We start from the raw sequence: 20,884 nt of genomic DNA on the forward strand, positions 1-20,884 counted from the left end.
TTGTTGTGGCTGCTGATGGTGCTGATGATGTTGTTGGTGTTGTGGTTGGTGTTGTGATGGCGGTAGTGGCGGTAGTGGCGGTTGTGGTGGTGGTGGTGGTGGTGGTGACTGGTGTTGTGACGGGAGAGGATCAAAGCTCTTCACGCTCGGCAAGGACACCCCGGAGCTCGTTCGGTATGGTTCGGAGGAGGGAGGCTGCGCCTGCGTGGAAGGCACCATATGGTTATGGTGCAGCTGGCCGCCCACCGGCATGCCAGGCGGAGATTGAGAGCCCGTGGAGCTCGCGAAATTCGAGAGAGGGAAGCTTGGTGGTAGGTACCGGCTGTTAGCCATGGAGGGCGAGGAGGACGACTTCGCGTCGTCGCCGTTTGGCTGGCAAGTTGTAGTTTCGGATGGGGGAGCCGTCGGCGCAGGGGCAGGAGTCGGGGTTGAGAAGTCGGGGAGGGACGAGGAGGCGGCGGCGGCGGCGGCGGCGAGGATGGCGGCGGCTGGGTCAGATGTCGATGGTAATGGGTCGGATGGTGCGGTGGTGGTGGCAGTGGTAGTGGTAGTGGTAGGTTGAGGAGTCGAGTCGGCACCGTTGACACCGTTGACACCGTCCACAATAGTGTCGGTAGCAACTGGGACAGTAGTAGTAGCAGCAGCAGCAGCAGCGACGACAGCAGCAAGAGCAACAGCACACTCTGAAGCAGCATCAGTAGCAGGAGTGTCGTCGGAGGTAGCTGTCGTAGTAGCAGTAGCAGTCGTACTTGTGGTCGTGGTGGTAGTCGTAGTCGTAGTAGCAGTAGCCGTTGGACTCGTGGTGAGGATGGTATCGGGGTTAGGAGTGGTGGTGGTGGATGTGTTGCTGGTGGTGGCCGTTAACTTGTCGGTCTTGGGACTGGACGAGTTGGCCGACGCAGCGGCGTCACCAGCGGCCTCGGAAGGGATGTCGTCAGGAGTCATTCTTTTGGGGGGGGGGGGGGTGTGCTTTGATTAGTTTTTTTTTTTATGGAGAGCCACGAACAATTCGACAATCTCTCTCGACTCGCTGGGTCAATCGGGAACGAGGGACAAGGGGTAGAGAACTCGGGCAGAGTCGCGCGACACGGTACGCCCACCTGCACCTGGAACTGTTTTTTACCCCCTACCCGTCAAGAGAGTTGTAACCATACACCCCCCTGGCCCCAGATAGGCGAGAGACCCCAGTTGGCAGGTCCTCTCCCCTAGTCTAGTCGTCCCCAACAGGATGTACGGGTAGGTAGGTACTTGTTCCGTGCGCAGGACGCGGTGGAAGCAGTAAAAGGAATGGGAGCAGGGGGGAGGCGTGGCAGTAGCAGTCGCAGTAGCAGTAGCAGTCGCAGTAGTAGTCGCAGTAGCAGTCGCAGTAGCAGTCGCGGTAGCAGTCGCGGTAGCAGTCGCAGTCGCAGTGGCAGCTGTGGCCGTGGCTGTGGTTGTGGTCGTGGACGTGAGGTCTGTACGGACAGTTCGCGTCTAGGGTAGTCTTGAAGGCTGAGAACCACAAGAATGATGGTGGGTGGTAGCGTGTGGTGGGTGGTGCGCGGGCCAGGCCAGGCCCAGGGGTTGATGGGAGAGTGGTATACGGTGGTATTTAGCGCGGGTGGACCTTTCGGGTTTGCTCAAGAGAGAAGAATTAGGGACATCCGATGGATGGGGTGGGTGCCGATGCATGCGCAGATGCAGCAGAGCCGTGAGAAGTGGTCGTATAGTATCGACTTGTAAAAAGAACGCGTCGACGGCAGAGACCAATGCGCCATGGAGTGGATAGAAAAGTTAGTCAGCATGGACGGGCTCCGGTATATTGATTATTTTTGTCTCGTCGTTGCGATTTGCTCGTGTTACCATAGAGGAGAATGGGGAGAGAGAAAGAAAAAGGAAAAAAAGAAATGAAGAAAAAAGTAAGAAAATGGACCTAGTACGGTACTTAGGTGCTGGTGGGTATGCAAGTACTGAGAATATACGATCTACTCATGAAAAGTACTTGAGGTCGAAGGTACTTCCTAGCTCCCACGTCTCCGGCCTCGACAAAGTACCTTAGTACCTTATGGTCATAGCTCTCTCTCGTGCACACATCTCATCTTATCAACGGATACTGAGATACTTCTAATTTACCACATCACATCTTGATGACTTGTCGCGTATCGGGTAGTTCATCGCATCTAGTACGTTGTACTTGACACCTTATGAAGAACCATATTGGCACCGGTTTCCTTGTTCTTGCTTCCGACCTATAGCTACCCTTAATATATGTTGCCCGCTAACTTCAGGCCGGTGTATTCGTATACCTTCCGTACTGCGTACGATATACTCCGAGTTCTTGACCGATCTAATCAGTCTCCGGACACGTTGAAACTTTCACCACACTCGTGGGTCTTTTTTGTTCGATTTATAAGGTAGCTATCTATGTACTCTACTCTATATACGCACCGAGGGCGGAGAGTGAGACACGGGCAGGGTGTGCCCCTAGAAGTACGAAATGATCTTATGGGGCTCTTTGTACACGTACATACACTAAACTCGGGCAGGCACTTCCACATGGATCAATCAATATTGGGCAAATCACAAATGACGAATGGCGAATCGTTAACGGCTACTCGCCTAATGGCACATGGATCCTGAACTACCGTATATACATAAGCCCGAGGCGTGGTGAGAGATGCTTCTGCTTCTGCTTGTGCTTTCTTATTCTTTTTCTTGTTCTTCCTTGACGGAAATGAGTTGGGATACTCCCGTCTATGATCCTAGGGTGGTAATATTGTCGGCTCATCAATGTCATCATCCGTCAATGACACGAGATCTACTGCGGATGCAAGTCGTTCTTGCCGCGGAGACAAGCGTCGAAAGGAAGACCGATATCCTGATTTTCGGTATATTCGGTGTATTCGGTATTATTCTGCACCTGCATCTGTACGGAGTAAGGTACAACGCTGAGAATGGCTACACCAGATGTACGTCTGTACGTTGTAGCTTACCTTAGTTATTCGTGGATTTTGGGGGTACCTACGGCGTACTCCTAACGCGGCGTTTCGGGTCTCCACTTGCTGCTACCTAAGGTACCTACCTACCTATTAAGAAGTAGGTACGTATCCGCGCAATAATTGTTCTTATGGATTATATAATCCGGAATTTCGGCTTGTTATTCCTAGGTACGAAACCGTGAACGAAGTGACGAAGCTGCCTCCGTAGGTAATCTTCCACCATAAGGTAGCTCACGGTCTCACCTGCCTCATCCAAGACCTTCTGCGACCTCCTTCTGCGACCTCCTGCAACCGTCTCCTTCCACGCCTCTCAGTCTCCCTACGCCGTGGTCTCTTCTTCTTGCTCGTTTCTGATCCAGAGCGAGTTCACCATCTTCCTCCTCTATTCCTTTTCCTCCCTATCCATCGGAGTTCCCGTATCGCATTCCGTTTCCCTCTCCAGGCATAGGCCCCGAAGGTCGCCGGACAACCAACTCCTCCTGGATTGCATTGCCTCTTGTTTCCCGCTTCGCTTCTGCAAGGCCTTTGCCGATCTCGAACGATGCTGACCGGCTGCCGGCACAAGACTCGAAGAAATAGCCGGAGGCGTTTCATGACTTTCATTCTCCAAACCTCCAACATTCTTCTTCAGAATGTCCCCTTTCTCAAGCCTTCACTGAGGACCCTCTTCCCTGACCAACCCTCCCCTCCCCTCACCAGGATCACCCGTCTATCTAAACTCCCTCGGCACTACGTCAATACGATCTACTAGTTGGTTGGCATGCAGGAACATGCAAGCTTCTCCTTCGCCTCTCTTAGCTTCTTTTCGCCTCTTTTTCCGCCTCTTTTTCTAGGCCCATGGCTGCTTCGGTCACCACCCCGGAAATGAACCCCCCCCCCTAGAGTCTCGGCTGTTGATCCTGGCCAATCCTCCAAGCCACCGTGGCTATACTCAGTAAGAACTAAGAACGTTATTTTACTCATATCGGCAGTCATTCGCTTCTAGTAGCATTCGAAGTTTGGAGATGAGAAACCAGCTGCGCGGGCTTCTCCCTTCTCCGCGTATGTCACTGCGCATCCGGATATTGAACTAACTGGACTTGATCTCGGCGGGCCGGCCCACCCATACTCAATGACATTTGGACACCTGTCAAGACACGTCCGTATGAGGTCTGGAGTATAGGCGACCCTGTACGATCAAGCGGACTGATCTTGATTCCGTACAGGAGTGGGAGTGGGAGTGGGAGTGTGCAGCTCGGACCACCTGTTCGAATAATCACCCCTAAACATCCGTACGAAGTTGTACCATTGCTCGTTCCAATGGATGGGATCCCTTGCTCGTTTTGTTTCAAGCGAGAAGGGTTGGATGGACCCAGCATCGGCTCGTGGGCATCCCGAAAGCCTCGTCCCCACCTACCGAAAAGGCGAATCAAAGCGAACCGTTCTTCGCAACCCCTGCCCATGACAGAATGCCATGGCCAGCTCTCTGAGCCGCCGGCACCTGTCTCGCTCTGTCTTACAACGTACAGTCCTAGCGAACAACGACACATGGGAACGGCGGATAGCGAGAGCGTGGCATGAGAGGTGCAAGACAAGTGACAGACTTGGATGACATTGACGCCCACCCCAATGGACCGCACGCGATGAAAGGGACACAGGCTGTGCCCAAATTGCCTTGGTCGCGGCTCTGTCAAAGATTCGCCCAACAGGAGGTCTTACCGGTACGGCCGCGCTTGGGCTTGGCACGGGTTTATTTCGCTCAGACGCCACGCCCTCCCGGCCCTGTTCCTGTTCTTGTCCTCCCTTTTATTCCTGTCCCTTTTTGCTTTTGCTTTTGCTTTTGCTTTTGCATGCGCACGGACTTTTGCCAATACCTTCTGTGCAATGTCCAATAGTACGTTGTACGTGCCTTGTCCTCAAATACTGCCTCTCAACATGCTGTCAGGATTCGGGACCAACTTGTCATCGGGGCAACTCGGTACAAATGCAGTCATTCTTCGCTTCTGCTGCTCTGGAAATCGGGAATTATTGGAGCTTAATATAGGAGCAATTGCTTCCATTCCTACCGGCAGTTCGAGGCCAGACTAGAACAATTCCTACCATCTCACGGGAGCATGAGCCGGGCTTCCCGTCAAGTCGGATTCCAGGTACACCAGACCGTCGGTGTCGGCCCAGTCATCCCAACTTGGCATGCCAACCCACCAATGCTTCTTGCTTTCCTCCGCCTACCGTACATACGCTCAGGCTTGGGAGGAAGAAGGGGTGAAGGGGTGTATGTAGGTATAGGGGAGGCCCGCCGCCCCAGTGGTCCATCTTTCGGAGCCGCTACCGCGAGCGATCTCCTCTCAGGGCCCGGAGCTTTTTGTTTTCTCCACCCTTCTTCGTTCCCGACTCTCCGACGACCACTCGATGCACGCTCCGTTCAGTTCAGGCTTTGGCATCGTCGGTATCTTTTTCCCTTTTTTTTTTTTCCTATTTTTTTTTTCTTTCCCTCTTCCCCTAGTCGAAAAAGAAGCCTCGTTTATCAGTGCTTGATCGGGAATACAGCGCCGATCTCAAAGTTGCTTGATGGAACGGAAGGCGGGATCAGGTTCTCGAAACCGTCTCGGTGCGCTAGGCCCCCCCCTTTTCTTCCTGCATGGCGCTCACTTGAGAAGGTACAATGCCTAGAAAAGTAAAAGACACGACGACAGGACAGGGACACGCACACACAACATACAACGTACAACGTACTCACACGCACACACGCACGCACAGACCTTGGGCCTTTCTAGGGCTTCTGGTTAGAACCAGACTTGCTTCTGGCCGGTTCAGGCGCTTTATCCTTGCTGCCAATGTAACCGTCTATCAACGCGTTCCTGACGATCCCTTACCTTGAACGTTGCCCTGTAGCGAGCCCTTTCTCCGGTTCCCTCTTTTGCCGCCGGCAGGTACAGTAGACGCGAAAGAGCCTATGATGCCGCACCACGTCCCTGTCTGACGCTGCATGGATGGACCAACGGGCGTCAACACAAGACTTGCATACCTATACACGCACAAACACACGCACACACGCACACACACTCTCTCTCTCTCTTTCTCTCTCCATACACCACCACACGCAGACCGGGCCCCCCGTCAACAACACTCGGAACTCGTGTAATCTTTCTTTCCGAGTCTGGAGGATAGGGTCCGGCCATGTACACATACGGCACCAGGCACACCCAGCCGCAGGAGCCGGGTTGAACGACAATCTGGTTCGGTAGCCGGGAGAAACAAGCCACCCACCTCCGGCTGAAGGCAACCGTTGTTTTAGGCATTTTCTGCCGCTGTCGCCCAGTAAATTGTGGCTAATGAATCAAGGATTATAGGGGCTGTTGCCTTGGTCCTTCGACACACACACGCGGCACACACTCTGTCTGCAGAACAAGCGGGTTGACACTGGGACTTTGGATTTTCCGCAGCTCGGCTCGTCAAATCTTCACCCATTCATTCATTACGAGAGGAAAGTTGTGCCCTTGGTTTCCTGGACCCCTTCTCGTCTCTACTTTAATATTGCAACTTTTCGTTATAAAGAGCTGGGTAAGGGACGAGAGAAAACCGAGATGCCTGGTTTCGATGAGCGTTCTGTTCACACGTCTACAACGCAACCACGACACGAAGACTCGAATTACAGCGGATGGACGAACAAAGGAAATGAGTGCCTCAAGGTGAGAGTCGTATGTACATCTAGATTGTTTTTACATTCAAAAACTAACTGGTTTTCTGGGCACCTCAGCCTGATGTGCAGTGCCATACATGGATATGTATGTCGGCACAGTATATATATATATGAACACCCAGACTGTCCCTTGTTCTCTTCCGGCTCTGCCTCTCCCCAGTGTACCAGAGACTCTGAGTAGCCAGAGGTGAGAGAGAACTCGTCCCCTTACACCTCTTACACGCGCTTCTGGCAAGTAGCCTGCCAGGTCGAGCCAATCTCACCCCAGCGCATGTTGGCGAAGGTGACGACCGGGTTGGGCTCAATCTGGACAATGTTGCTGGGCGCGCCCTCGGTGGCGTTGCAAGGGCCGTTGCCGTCCGCGGCGCCGTCGAGCCAGCTCATGTAGCCGCCCTCGTCCCACCAGAGGCTGAGGGCGAGGACCATGCCGCGGGTCATGGCGGCGCCCATCTCCTGGTGGCCGCCGAGCTCGAGGAAGCGGCGAGCGCCGCCGGTGGCCTCGCAGAACTCGTCGTTGGTGTAGTTGACCTCGGGCATGTCGTCGCGGCGGACGACCTCGGAGCGGATGAGGCGGCCGTCCTGGACGTAGGCGCGGTGGATCTCGACCAGGTTGCCCTCGGCGTCGGCGGGGAAGTTGGTGATGACGGTGAAGGGCTTGGTGGTGTCGACGGTGAAGTCGTCGCCGCGGCCGTAGTAGTCGTCCTGGCCTACGCGGTAGGTGTTCCAGCTGCAGCCCCACTTGTCGCAGACGCCCTCGAACTCGCACTCCTCGCCCTCGCACTCGAAGACCTGTGTGATGTTGCAGGGGTGGGGGGCGATGAGGGTGGAGCGGGAGTTGGCCTCCCAGATGTCCTATGTTTTGTTAGTTCTTTGTTCTGTTGTGTTGTTTCTTTTTTCTTCTCCATTTTTCTCCATTTTTCTTCTTTTTTCTTCTTTTTTCCATTTCCAATTTTGGGTTGTTTCAATGACCTCCCGTCTTTCTCCCCCTTTACTCCCCTCCTGTTTCGGTGACGGGACAAGGTGTCTTAGGGAGGGAAAAGTTCTTACCAGCTCAGGACAGCACGAGCCGCGACCCGCGACGTTACCCTGGCAGAATTGGTCAGCTTTCTGGTTAAAAAAGAAAAAGACAAAAAAGACAAAAAAAAAAGAAGAAAAAAAGGGGAGGGGGCGCTCACCTCCCCATTGATGAAAGGAGTGACGTAGCACTGAGCATCGCAGTATCCAGTGCCAAAGTTGGCACCGCCCTGGTTCAACTCGCTCTTGGCGCCGTCCTGGAGCATCTCGGACAGGTAGAGGGCGCTGTTCATGCCGCAGGGCAGGCGCGACACGTCGACGTCGAAAGTAAACTCGGCGCCGGTGAGGTGGACCATCTCGTAGTTCTGCTTGTCCTCCTCGAGGAGGTAGACGCGCGGGGTGACCAGCTGGCCGTCCCTGAGCTGGTACAGGGTCATGGAGTCCCCCTCGGTCTCGATGCCGTAGACGGAGTAGTCCGGGATGGCCTCCATCAGGCAGTTCTCGGCGCACTCCTCCTTGGTGGTGCAGGCCTCCTCGGGCGGGGGGTTGCCCCAGGTGCCGCAGCTGCCGCCGTCGGAGGCGCGGTAGACCGGGTGGGCGAGCGAGTCGAGGACGAGGTAGTTGGTGTGCTCGGTGCAGCCGTCGGCGACGGTGCAGCGGTAGGTCTTGATGGCCGGGTGGTTGTCCTCGCCGCCGATGGGTTTCTGGGCGACGGCGGCACCGGCCAGGAGGGTGGCGGCCAGGCCGAGGGTGTTAAGAGAGCGCGTCATGATGGAGGAGGAAGGGGAGGAGGAAGTGTGTGTGTGTGTGTGTGCGTGCGTGCGTGTGTGTGTCTACGTGGTTTGCTCACTGAAGTGAGTGAGACAGAGAGACAGAGAGAGAGACCACACAGAGGAGAAGGGAGGTGATCTGCTTCCCCAAGGTGACGATCGTCCCCCAGATATAAACAGCTGGACATGCCGAGACACTCATTTCCCCCGCATGGAGCTCCCCCAGATACTGCGCCGAAGCCAACCCCATTACAGGTTATGGAAGTTCGCCCTCCGGACCAAGACGACCAAGACCACCAAGACGCGGACCAGAGAGGTGGAAGGGGTTGGCGTGCCGAACGGATACCAGGGGTTCAGGGGGATAAGCGAGGAGCTAGTACTTTGTGCCAGCAATTCAGCAGTACGCTGTAGGAGTTCCCTAACAGTAATTCATTACCAATACCAATGGGCCGGGGCAGGGCAGAGCCATGCGTACGAATTCCCTGCTTCGTACTTTGCGGTGGGGGGGACCTTGAAGGATGTGGGGGAGAGAGCTTGGTGGACAAGACGGGCATTGCGGGCCAGAAAACCGCACACCGACCAGGGTTCGGCACATGTGTTCTGCGACTGTATGCCATTTTCTGCGGTCTTCTGCATAGTGGTGACAGGGATGAAGTGGCTGGGCGCACAACGTAATCAATGACCGGGTGGTTCGTTCCTGAATGGACTCGGCGAGGACATCCGAACCGCGCAAGGGGCATTGGCTCCTGAGAAGCTTGGGATCACGATCCCCCTTTGGGGATCCCCACGCTCATCGCCTCGCGTGGATCATATGGGATCTATCCGTACCGTGCGTACCCGTACCACTAAAAGCACTGAAACTAATAGCCAATACCTAGTTAAGCGAGAGTCAGAGGCGGGATGTGGTGGGTGATGCGGTGATGCCTTGTAACGAAGTACGTTGTAGGTACGCTGTATTCGTGAAGGTCAAGAAGTTGGTGGTTGTCGAACTAAGGTACCTTATGAATGCCTTATGAATGCATTGCCTTTGAAAGAGTACGAATATACACCAAACTGCTAATGAAATTGTCACTCAATGCATCCCAAGACGCATGATTTTGCTCTTAAAATAAATAGGCCTTCCATACTCGACTTTCGGATCTCATGGAAAACGAAGCCGGCGGTTAAGTCGGATGGGACAGATTATTGGCCCAGGGGCAGATTCTCCATCGGACGCTAAGACAAGGAAGGTAACTTTCCCCTGGCCCCAAGTCCCAGGTCCCTGTTCCAGGCACATTTTTCTGCCTCGGAATCATGTACCCCGTACAGTATCGGCTCCGTACCTTGATTAATTACTTCGTACTGTAAAGTGCCGATGCACGTGGGAATTGCATGTACAACGTACGGATTGGGTGTGGATAAGGGGTAAGTAAGGTACGTTTGATGTACGGAGTACGGATACTCTGTACTCCGTATGGCAATTTGACACCGTACGAAGCTATTTCGCACTTTGTACTTTGTACATATAACGGCCTAACGGCGCGGGAGTGGCTTCGTCTGGTGGCTTGGTCTCATTTAAGGTAAGGTACCTGAGGTGCGGCACTTTGGGGAACGTTGTTGCCGACTGGCTAAACCATGGGCCACGAGCCACCAGCCCCAAGGGAAGAATTACCTTAGGTAACGATGGGGAAAGCTCAGATGACGAGGCCTGTATAAGATACCTTACCTAGGTAGAGTACCGCCATGCTAGGTACCTTACCTAAGGTAGTCGATGCCCCACCCCTTTTTATCTGATACGTAAGGTAATTAAGGTACCTACTAGCCCCCTCCATTGCTCTTTCCCTCACAGAGGCAGTGAGCGGATAGCGGATCATCAGCATCATCACCCAACTCGGGTAGCAGCACCACCGAACCAGGTCAGAACGGCCCTCCCACGGGACCATCCGTGTGGTTCTCCACAATGCATCCCAGTCCCATCGTACGAAGTACGTGGTAAACCCCATGGTTGACTGTTACTCGGCATCCCATCGTGGCTTTCGTCGTCTCGCCATCGCCGTCTTTCCACGGTCCAGAGTCAGACAGACGTGGTGACCATCCAAAGCGATCCCGAGATCGAAGATCGATCAGCGGGCAGCATCTGTGCAACTTGCAACTTGCGGATACGAAATGCCGAAATCATGTTCCTCTCAGACAGCCAGACAGCCAGACAGCCAGACAACCAGACAGCCAGACAACCAGACAGCCAGACAACCAGACAACCCGCTGATGCATCATTGGGATCGCTGCATCAGATCAGACGCAAGTGCGTTCTCATCGCCCAAGGTGAAGTGAAGTTGGCATCCCGCTACGTTGCCCCTAGAACCCTCCGTTCACGGTTCAGCTTGGGGCCCCTTCCCTGTTCTCTTCACTTCGTGGGCTGACGATTTCGATGGGACAATCATTCTGTCGTCTGTCTTTAGATTTCCTGCTTCTGTGTCCAGTGACACAAAGTTTTCCTTTTCTTTTTCCTTCCTCGTCCGGGGCCATGACCGACCAACCGCGTCGAACTTATTGCGTTATAATATCAGGGCTTGGGCAGAGAAGTCTCGTTCGAGCCGAGCCGAGACATGTTCGAATGATGGCATGCTCAAATCGACCCATGCCCTAGGGATCTATGCACATTGATAGATTACGGTCAGGTGGCCTCGGTTGGCCACGGAGGCCTACCAGCTGGGCCTCGGTTTCCGGCACAACAAACGAAGAATCTCCATGCGAAGAACTGGGTTGCCGAGTATAGATCATCGTTTCTCCAGTTGCCAAAGTGAGTACCCTAATTCTGACCATGTTGTTCAGCTTCGGCTTCGAGGGAACCCACGGAAGAGAGTCAGTCTGCGCGAGAAACATCAGCTCGTATCGTCCGAGACTTCCAATCCTTCCATGGTGGTGCTGGCCATTCCCTTTTCATTCTTATTTTTGCCCCTCTGCCGAGCAAAAAGGTATGGACAAAAGATGGTTGTTGGCTCGCCAAGACGGTCCGTCACCTGGTTGGGAGCGAATCGCGCAACACCACGTCCTCGCCCAACCATCACCAGCCCAGTCTCTCGAATTCTCGCGTCGTTCTCTTTCCCTACTGGTTGCCTCGACTTCTGCGACTGGACCTAAGGCCTGGGAAAACACAAAATAGACCAGAAAATGAGTCAGGTTCTAGACACCTGCACCCCAATCACAACCGTCATACGAATACCAACGCACAACGCAACGACAACATGCGCCTGGTCTCTCTTCGGGTCCATCACATTGTCCCCTCCAATGGAGACCACGCAGTCATCCGCATCGCCGGAAAAAAAGAAAGAAAAACAGAAAACAGAAAACAGCAAACGAAGAGGTCGAAAAACGTGACCAGTAGAGACCCGACTCGTCCACACCTCTCCGTCCACATGGCTCCAGTCCTCCCGTTTACTCGTGGGTCCTGGGTCCAACTGTGTCCCCGACGACCAACGAACGACGACCCAACCGGATCACCATCTACTCATTCGCACATCCCGGGTTCCAGCAGCCACAGTGGTCATCTGCAGTGGCCATCCATCCAACCTCGACCTCAAGCCTCCCATGGCCTGGAATGTCTTTCCCCTCCCCCCTAGGCCGGGCGACTTCCACTTCGTATGTTGCCCACACCATCAGCCCATGAGGTCCATCGTTGTCTATTTTTTCACCCCTGTTTTTCTATTTTTCGTGTCGTGTGTGTCTATGCCCGCCCTCCAATGCAGGTACCCGATTGGCTTCGTTTGGGCCGCATGTTGCCCTGCTGAAGATGCCCAATCCGGTCGGGCACATCCAGACACGTCAGAGAGGGCGAGCGTTTACTAAGTGTTACTGAGGCTTTGCTTTTCTCGATGCCCTGCAGCTGGCTTTAAAGCCGTGCGTTGGGCTCGTGTGGCGGCTGCTCGTCTCCGTTTTCCTTGCCTTCTTCTTTCGTACAACGCCTCGCCTCGATCCAACATCTGTCGATCTTTCACTCGAAAACTCGCATCACGCTTTTCCCAAAACAACAGACGACATGCAGTATCTCCTCAACACATACTCTCACCCGACATCCAATGAAGCCAGCAACTCACACCTACGCCAAGCACCGCATACTCCCAGGATTTTCTCCTCACTTCGAAGATATACTTGAGCCGAACGCCCATCTCCCCTCGTCTCCAAACCGACCATCATCATCCACATTCTGAGAAAACAAAAGCAAAAAGCACCATGGCACCTCCCTATGGTGGCCACCAAGGCCCAGCCCCGGGCCGATCCGGCAACACCGTCTCGCGGTCTGCTGGCAACTCCAACTCCAACACCAATTCCAACTCCAACTCCAACACTAACACTACCAACTCGGGACGACGATTGTCCCTGTCTCAACCGACAAGACCTGCGCGGGACCTCCTCTCCAACATTTCGGAGGTATCAACTGTCTCCACGATGCCCAGTTTGGGGGCTAGCTCGGTGGCCAGCTCAACACGCCGAAGGAGAGGGAGACCGGCTGTCAGACCCCTCCGCTTCAGGCCCCCCACCATCCGATTCCGGTCCCGCCGGCCCGGTCATTCCAACTTGAGACCCAGGTCTCCTGCGCCGTACATACCTCCAGACCACTACCCATCTGACGACAACCGCTTTGAGTCCGACCCTGACTTCAAGTGGAGCTCGTCCAACCTCTCCAACCTCTCCGTCTCTACCGACGCTACCAGCATCCCATCGGACGACGCCACCACCAAGTCGATTCCGGATCTGCGCCTCGTCCGGTCGCGCACGCTTCCGCCTGCTCGTCGTCAGACTGCCTTGGACGTCCACCAAAAGCCACAGCAACAACGGTTGCAGGTCCAGCGGCACCACCACCAGCAGCACCACCAGCAGCAGCACCAGCAGCAGCAGCAGCAGCTCCAGCTCCAGCAACAGCAACAGCAACTCCAGCAACAGCAACTCCAGCAACAGCAACTCCAGCAACAGCAGCAGCAACCCCTTCAACAAGGGCGTGTCGGCATCTCTCTTCCTGATAGCCGCGGCAGGACTTACCACATCTCCGTGGCGCCGGGCCCGCTACAGAGGTCGCCGTCTCAACCCAAACTTCCCGAAGCTCCGCCCACCACCCACAAACGATCTCCTTCTCGCAAACGATCTCCTTCCCGGAAACGATCGGCTTCCCGCAAAAGGTCCCCTTCTCGGCAGAGGAGTGACCCCGCTCTCCTCAGCGAGATCCAGGGCCTGAAAGGTCGGATCAAGGACCTCCAAGAGTCAAGGGCATCATTGGCTAAAGACCTGGATGGCGCTCTTGCCAGATTGCTGGACTTCGAGACCGAGAAGCGTGACAGGGAGCGCCAGCTCATCAAAGAGAAAGAAACCAAGGATGCCCGCGCCCGCGATTTTGACAAGCAGAGCCAGCTACTCGCCGACACCCGGAGCACCCTAGATGAGCAGACCCGCAAGTACGGCGCGCTCGTCAAAGAATGTAGCGAGCTCCGAGAGGTCAAGGCCACCCTGGAGGCGAAAATCACTGCTCTCGACAAGGACCTGAGCCTGTACAAGGAGTACAAAGTCCTGCTGGAAACCAAATGCAACGACCTGCGTCAGGACATGAAGAAGCAGCACGACCGCTTCAAAGCCGAAGCCGCGAGACTCCAAAACGAAATCAAGGAGATCGAGACCCTCCGCAGGACCCAAGACGCCGCACACGTGGAACGCATCGTCAGCCTGGAGCTCTCCAAAGAAAACCTCCAGGCCAAAGCCGAGGCGCTCGAGGCCGAGCTCGGCCGCAAGGCTGCCGAGTTTGGACAGTTCACCGTCGAGCGCGAGCGGATGGCCAAGGACAAGGAAGGCTGGGCGGAGCAGAAGAAGAGCCTGGAGGATATCATCAAGAACCTCGAGACGGAGCGGAACAACATCCAAGTGCACTTCACCCAGTTCGAACAAGAGAACTTTGACCTGCGGTCCCGTGTCGAGGGCCTCGAGAGCGACAGGGAGTCCATGGTCGGCCAGAGCAGCAAGATGCAGTCCAAGCTCGAACGCCTCAGGGGGGATAACGCGAGCTTGCGGTCTCAGGTGTCGGGCCTGCTCAGGGACCAGGACGACCGCACTTCTCAGGTCCTGTCGCTCGCTGCTGAGCGGGACGAGCTGAGGGACGAGCTCCGGGCCATGTCGGAGGCCGGGAGCGTCGTGGGAGGGAGCGTGGTCGGCAGCATGGTTTCGTACAAGGCTGCTAGCAGGCCCCCCACCGAAGCAGGCAGCCGTGCCCCGAGTCGTGCCCCGAGCCGTGCTCCGAGCAAGGCGCCCAGTCAAGCTGCCAGTCGGGCTCCCAGCCGGGCTCCCAGCCAAGCCCCTAGCCGGGGCCCCAGCAGAGCTCCCAGTCAAGCCCCCAGCCAAGGTCGAAGTCAAGCCCCGAGCCGAGCCCCCAGTCAAGCCCCCAGCCAGGCTCGGAGTCGGGTCCCCAGTCAAATGGCCAGCCGGGCCGGCAGTGTACGCGCTCCTAGTCGTGCTCCAACCGAGCGGGGCAGTGTTCTCTCGAGGAAGGGCGAAGAGCTTGAAGAGAACGACAACCTGGACAGGGTGGCAGATGATGCCCGGAGCGTCATGTCGGATGCTACCGAGAGACCAGCCCCCGTCAGCAGCGAAGTGATTGTGGAAGCGCCAGCCGATGATCTCGCTCCCGACTCTGCTGCCGCTGCCGCTGCCGCTGCCGATGCTGCTGCCGATGCTGCTTCCCCGGCAGAAGGGGACGTCGCTGAAGCAAACCCACCCGGTAGTACCGTCGATGCGAAGGATGAAGAAGTCGCCGAGGCCAGGCCCGAGGCCAGGCCCGAGGCCAGGCCCGAGGCCAGTCTCGTCGATGGCAACCAGGGTGACGAGGTCGCGGAAGCCCAGGCCGAGCCAGAGGCGGTGGCGGTCGAGTCCGAAGTGGCGGCCGAGCCTGAACCTGCTGTCGAACCCGAGGTTGCCCCTGGTGCTGAGGTGGTTGTTGAGCCCGCGGCGGAACCAGACGTCGACGCAGAGCCTGCAGCCGCTGCGCCATCCGAGCCGGCGGCTGAGGCGGAACCCGAGGCTCCAGCTGAACCCGAACCTGCCGTCGAACTTGAGCCTGCCGTCGAGCCTGAACCTGTCGCTGAACCTGAGGCTGCCGTTGAGCCTGAACCTACCCCCGAGCCTGAAGCGGAGCCGGAGGCTGTAGTCGAACCCGTAGCCGAACCTGAAGCAGCACCTGAAGCTCCAGCGGAACCGGCAGCCGAACCCGAACCAGAACCGGCAGCTGAAGCACCCGCTGAACCCGCAGCTGAACCAGAACCCGAAGTCCCAGAGGAACCTCCAGCTGAACCTGAGCCCGAACTAGAGACTGCGCCTGCCCCCGAGCCAGAACCAGAGCCTAACCCAGCATCGGAGGTAGCCGAGGTTGTTCCCGGCGCCTTTCCAGAGACCACTTCCGATATTCAAGTGGCCCCTGAGCCCGAGCCGGCACCCGAGCTTGAACCTGCTGCTGCCGAACCCGAGCCCGAGGCCGAACGTGCGCTTGAGCCTGAGCCTGAACCAGAACCAGTTGCAGAACCAGTTGCAGAACCTGAACCAGAACCGGCGGCGCCATCTGAGTCACCCGAAGCCGCCGAACAAGCCGCCCTTCTCGCAAGCCTCCAAACCCAAAACGGCGATCTCGAGGCCCGCAACGCGCAGCTGCAAGAGGAAGCGGCCCGTGTCGCCATCCTGACGGTGGAGCGCGACGCGCTAGCCGAACGCCTGGTATCGGTGGAGCAGAACGCAGCACTGGTGCCGGGCCTGCTGGACGAGAACGGCGACCTGAGCACCCGGCTGGCGGACACGAACGCGCAGCTCGAGGCGGCGAGGGCGGCGCACTGCGCGGCGAGCGAGGAGGTGTTTGGGCTGCGGGCCGAGGTGGCCAGCTTGCGGAACAAGTTGGCGAGCGCGAACAGCGCGTCGAGCCCTACGCGGCGGAGCGGCAGCGGGGGCGACAGTAGGCGCAGTTCGAGGAAGGACGAGAAGGCGAAGCAGTTGATTGTTGTGCGGGACCCGGCTGACCGGAGCAATATGTGAGTTTCTCTCTTTTCTCTCTCTCTCTCTTTTTTTTTTTTTTTATATGTTTTCAGCTTTCCCCTGATTTCCCTTTTGTCCATCCACGACATGGTGTCCAGACAGACGAGTGCTAACTGTTGAACAGCCAAGTGATGCGCCGATGCGATCTCCGCCTCCACTCGAGGTCGGCCTCGCAGTCTGACTGATCGATACATTACATTTTTTTTGTTCCACGTTGGCTTTAAGCGCATGGTCTTTTGCTTTATTTTTTCCCGTTCTCTTCTCTGTTGTCCTTGATTTTGTTATTTGCAACTCGGCCGACGGAAAAGACGGCGGATGATAACGCTTTACGAACAATAACAACTGATGACGGATTTTGCGTATGCCTCGCAAGATCATGTACTTGGGATTTCTTTAATTTTGTTTTCATTTCCTTGTTTCACTCCCATGTACCATGTCTTTGTTTTATTTTGGGCTTGGGAAGGGATATAGATTGGGAAAGGAAAACACTCGTTTGGCATGGTACTGGCATTAGATGGTTCGGGTTAACATATGGGTAAAGACGGGCATGGGTATGGAATCAGGCGCCGGTCCCTCACGGGGTCGGCTGCTTGGGGGGATTATGATGGGATTTTTTGTATGCAACTAGGACAGACAGCTCACTCTTTTTCCTTTGTCGTAGTCGATAAATAATATTAATAGGATATGGTTTCCTTTTGTTGCAGAACCAGTTTGGAAAGTTGTTTGCTCCAAGGATGAAAAGAAAGCTCGATGTTGACCGTGCATATAAACCGTCATATATATAGCTTCCATGTCATGAATCCATCCATCAACAACTTACAAACCCATAAACCCTTCACGCCCATAACCAATGAAGCAAGGCAGACCGAATAAATGGCATCCTAAAATTCACACGATTTGACAGAAACAAATGATGTTGTCGGAAAACATCGTTATCGCACAGTCTAACCCCGGACACTCGTGCCAGGACGGAAAGTCCTTGCCTGAACGACCAGGACATCGGCATCCACATCCGCCGCGATGAACCGCGCAGCCGTGACGCCAAGGCAATCCTCCACGCCAACGGCATCAGACGACGACGACGGCGACGACGGACCCGCGCTCCGCTTAGCGACCCGGCGACCGACAATAAACAGGTTATGCCAAACATCATTGCCAGATCCCGAGCGCACCTCAGTCAGCGCACGGCTCACAGCGGCCTCTGTCTCCTTGGCGGCCGTGACAGACTCGAAGGAGATGCGTGCGGCGGCGGCGTGGTTCGAGACGACGCTCTCAATGTCGTGCGCCCAAGCGGCCGTCGTCGTCGAGGAGTGGTCGGGGGAAGAAGAAAAGTGCACGATGGTGGCGAAGACGTTGGGCCGCTCGCAGAGCTGGAGGGTGAGGGCGAGGGCCAGGACGTCGTCGTCGTCGTCGCCGTCGCCGAACAAGGGGAGGAAGAGGTGGTGCGACTTGTTCGTGACGGGGATGGAGGGGATGGCGGGGATGGCATGATGCAGGTCGCTGACGGAGTAGGCGCGGGATGTGGTACGGCGCAAGGGATTCGAATCCACGGTGCCGAGGGTGCCGGTACTGGCGCGGGGGACGAAGACGGCGACGTTCTGGGCCGGAGAGTCGAGAATCTTGCTGGCGAACTGGAGATACAGGGTCGACGCCGCCGGGTTGCCCGCCTTGGGGGACGGCGTCGGGGCGATTGCGTCGCTCAGATTACCGGTGCCGGTCCACGGGATGAGGACGAGGTCGGACGACATGGTGGAGGAAGTGGCGAGGAGGGCCTCGGCGAAGCGGGACTCGGGCATGACGGCCACCTCGCCCGAGACGGCGAGCCGGAGGAACTGGCCGACGAGGCGGAAGATGTTCACGACGGTGTCGTTCTTGCTCTCGTCGTCGACTTGCGACACGGTCAAGACGTTGGAGTCACGGTCACCGAGGGGCAGGAGACGCAGACCGTGAGCCCTGACTGCCCTGACGGGGGGAAGGGCGGCGGTGCCGTTGTCGTTGTTGTTGTTGCTGCTGCCCCTGCTGCTGGCGTCTTTTTCCTGCTCGGCGGCAAGACTGTCCGACTCGGAGTTGGTCGTCTTGCCGAAAAGCGAGATGAGAGTCAGAGTGGCGGGAATGTTGTCAAGACGGAGATACACCAGCATGGTTCGGATACGGCGGTCCGTAGAGGGTGCATCCGAAGCGTTCGCGCCGCCCTCGCCCTGGCCGTTGTTGGGTTGCAGGGGAGCGCCGGTGTCCCAGTCGATCTCGCCTCGCTTCCAGGCTTCCAGCTTCTTCTGGTACCAGGGAGGGTACAGGAAGGAGACGAGGGGAGTCGTGGTGAAGGTGGTTAAGAGGGCCATGACAACGAAGATGGTAAAAGTCCGCGTGCTGAGGATGCGAGCTTGGAGGCCGATGTTCTACGGCAAATCAGGAAGAGAAGAAAAAGAAAACCGGCATCAGCGACGTTTCCCCCCTTTTCTTGCACTTCTTTTCCTCGTCTCCCACAAGGGCAAGACAGACAGGATTGGGTGGGACTGATGACTTGCCAGGACAATCAGCTCGACGAGGCCTTTGCAGCTCATCAAAGCACCAACAGTGAAAGACTCCCTCCAAACCAGACCATTAAGTCGCGCGGCGACGGAGGCACCGATGATCTTGGTAAAGAAAGCGGTAAGAGTGACGGCAAACACGTAGGCCCAGGCAATACCGCTATCGAGGAGGCCAATGTCGGTCCTGAGACCGGAGAGGGTGAAGTAGAGAGGCAAAAACAGGGCGCCGATCAGATCCTCGAGCTTCTCGATGACCTTGATGTTGAAGCTGCGCTCGCGGGGCAGGACCAAGCCGACCATGAAGCCGCCGAAGATGGCGTGGACGCCGATGATGGCGGTGAAGAAGGCGGAGGCGAGGGCGACCAAGAGGATGAGGGAGATCATGCCCTGGGAAGGGCCATTCTCGATGTTGCCGGTGCGACGTAGCAGCCAGGCGAGAGTCGGCTTGACCGCGAAGAACAGGAAGAGCATGTAGCCAAGACAGGAGAGCAAGATCCAGAGGGCCGAGAGGCCACTTCCAGCGTTGGCTAGGGTGACGCAGAGGGCGAGAAGAATCCAGCCTGAGAGTAGTTATTGTTAGCCGTTGATCGATATATTCAATGCATGTTCTCGGACCACTTACCAACGACATCATTTGCAACACCGGCCGACAGGGTGATGATACCAGGCGTGGTATCGAGGAGCTTTAGTTCGGTCAAGATACGGCACAAAACAGGGAATGCCTAGGGAAAGTCAGTAAAGCAAGCAAGCAAAGAGGGAAAAGGAGGGAAGACAAACGGTAATGGCAATGGCCACGCCGATGAAGAGCATATAGATGGGGAAATCGATGGGAAGAATGCCCTCATCGTCGGCGAACTGGCGATAGATGCCCCAGGCGAGACCGCAACCGACGCCAAAAGGGAGGACCAGGCCCGCGACGGAGACGGAGGTAGCGACGCGCCAGTTGCTGAGCAGGAACCACACGTCGGTCTCGAGGCCGATGACGAAAAGGTAGAGCACGAGACCGATATTGGCCACCAGACTCAAATTCGGCAGCGACGCCTCCGGGAAGATGGCCTCCCTGAAGCCCGGGATGCGGCCCATGACGGACGGGCCTAGGACGATGCCGCCGATGACCTCGGCGATGACGCGAGGCTGGCGGATCTTGGACAGCGGCCAGTGCAGCAGGTAGCAGACGATGATGATGAGGGAGGCCTGGATGATGAACATGACGATGGGGTCGGCCGGGTTGTATTCGGACGGGTTGGCGCCCTCGATGACGCCTCCCTGGGGGGGAGCTCGGTTTCCGTCGTCCATGATGAGGGGGCTTTCGATCTTCGACTCGGTTGCAGTAAGAAAGTAACTCGGTGCGCGGCGCGGGCATGGGAAGAGGGAATGAATGGGAGACCTTGGTCCTTGGACCTTGCGGTCAGATTATGTCTACCGTGACACAAGCACAAGCACAAGGGGACTGGGCCACAGCGTCAACCCTCAGATTTCGGAGGAGATTGGACGATGGACCCTCGTGGCTTCTCACGAGGGCTGTGGTGTTGTGGTATGTATGGAGGAGAAGGACGGAGCAGGAGGAGGAGGAGGAGGAGGAGAGGAGGAGGACTCATGGATACCGACCGGTATGGTCCATGCGCCGGAGAGGCGCCGCCAGGGGAACGCGTAATCATTGTACAGTGTACGGTGTATCCCACCCATGGGTACTCCGAACGTTGTACTGCCTACGGAGAAAGTCAAAAGAAATTACAAATTCGGGGCAATATACGAAGTACATATTCGTACGGATAGGTATATAAGGTACAGAAAATGTAATGGCAGAAGACCTACCTGATTAAGGTAAGGTACCTTACCTATCTACCTACCTGTAATTACTGTAATTACATTAAGGTGATG

At 56.2% G+C, this 20,884-nt stretch overlaps 6 protein-coding genes across 6 annotated transcripts; 3 read left to right on the forward strand and 3 right to left on the reverse strand.

The window, feature by feature from the left end:
- Positions 1-947: 947 nt before the first annotated feature.
- Positions 948-1,757, reverse strand: SODALDRAFT_380210 (hypothetical protein; the record flags this gene model as incomplete). The annotated part of the gene is made up of 3 exons (XM_028615094.1): positions 948-1,427; positions 1,465-1,618; positions 1,730-1,757. 3 exons carry the CDS (start codon positions 1,755-1,757, stop codon positions 1,211-1,213), a joined length of 399 nt encoding a protein of 132 aa, XP_028464508.1. The 3' UTR covers positions 948-1,210.
- Positions 1,758-3,570: 1,813 nt separating this feature from the next.
- On the forward strand, positions 3,571-6,834 carry SODALDRAFT_380212 (hypothetical protein; the record flags this gene model as incomplete). The annotated part of the gene is made up of 17 exons (XM_028615095.1): positions 3,571-3,685; positions 3,861-3,899; positions 3,995-4,116; positions 4,184-4,203; positions 4,311-4,342; positions 4,426-4,529; positions 4,608-4,753; positions 4,853-4,935; positions 5,077-5,219; positions 5,307-5,403; positions 5,505-5,565; positions 5,715-5,765; positions 5,850-5,931; positions 6,062-6,193; positions 6,362-6,646; positions 6,715-6,742; positions 6,818-6,834. 17 exons carry the CDS (start codon positions 3,571-3,573, stop codon positions 6,832-6,834), a joined length of 1,557 nt encoding a protein of 518 aa, XP_028464509.1.
- On the reverse strand, positions 6,702-8,814 carry SODALDRAFT_380214 (endoglucanase EG-1). Its single transcript, XM_028615096.1, has 3 exons — positions 7,833-8,814; positions 7,705-7,743; positions 6,702-7,509 (listed from the first exon to the last, which is right to left on the reverse strand). The coding sequence occupies exons 1-3, from the start codon at positions 8,439-8,441 to the stop codon at positions 6,874-6,876; spliced, it is 1,284 nt and encodes a 427-aa protein (XP_028464510.1). The 5' UTR covers positions 8,442-8,814; the 3' UTR covers positions 6,702-6,873.
- Positions 8,815-9,142: 328 nt separating this feature from the next.
- Positions 9,143-12,573, forward strand: SODALDRAFT_361526 (hypothetical protein; the record flags this gene model as incomplete). Its single annotated transcript, XM_028614379.1, has 11 exons — positions 9,143-9,270; positions 10,270-10,336; positions 10,392-10,486; positions 10,522-10,742; positions 10,801-10,871; positions 11,088-11,220; positions 11,253-11,722; positions 11,847-12,063; positions 12,167-12,241; positions 12,304-12,345; positions 12,452-12,573. 11 exons carry the CDS (start codon positions 9,143-9,145, stop codon positions 12,571-12,573), a joined length of 1,641 nt encoding a protein of 546 aa, XP_028464511.1.
- Positions 12,574-12,650: 77 nt separating this feature from the next.
- SODALDRAFT_325310 (hypothetical protein) lies at positions 12,651-16,660 on the forward strand (the record flags this gene model as incomplete). Its single annotated transcript, XM_028609971.1, has 2 exons — positions 12,651-16,471; positions 16,600-16,660. 2 exons carry the CDS (start codon positions 12,651-12,653, stop codon positions 16,658-16,660), a joined length of 3,882 nt encoding a protein of 1,293 aa, XP_028464512.1.
- A 759-nt stretch (positions 16,661-17,419) lies between these two features.
- SODALDRAFT_345425 (K+/H+ antiporter 1) lies at positions 17,420-20,563 on the reverse strand (the record flags this gene model as incomplete). The annotated part of the gene is made up of 4 exons (XM_028613202.1): positions 19,781-20,563; positions 19,626-19,725; positions 19,001-19,563; positions 17,420-18,871 (listed from the first exon to the last, which is right to left on the reverse strand). Exons 1-4 carry the CDS (start codon positions 20,297-20,299, stop codon positions 17,420-17,422), a joined length of 2,634 nt encoding a protein of 877 aa, XP_028464513.1. The 5' UTR covers positions 20,300-20,563.
- Between the last annotated feature and the right edge of the window lie 321 nt (positions 20,564-20,884).

Source organism: Sodiomyces alkalinus (genome assembly GCF_003711515.1).
Source record: "Sodiomyces alkalinus F11 unplaced genomic scaffold SODALscaffold_8, whole genome shotgun sequence".
Classification (NCBI taxonomy): domain Eukaryota; kingdom Fungi; phylum Ascomycota; class Sordariomycetes; order Glomerellales; family Plectosphaerellaceae; genus Sodiomyces; species Sodiomyces alkalinus.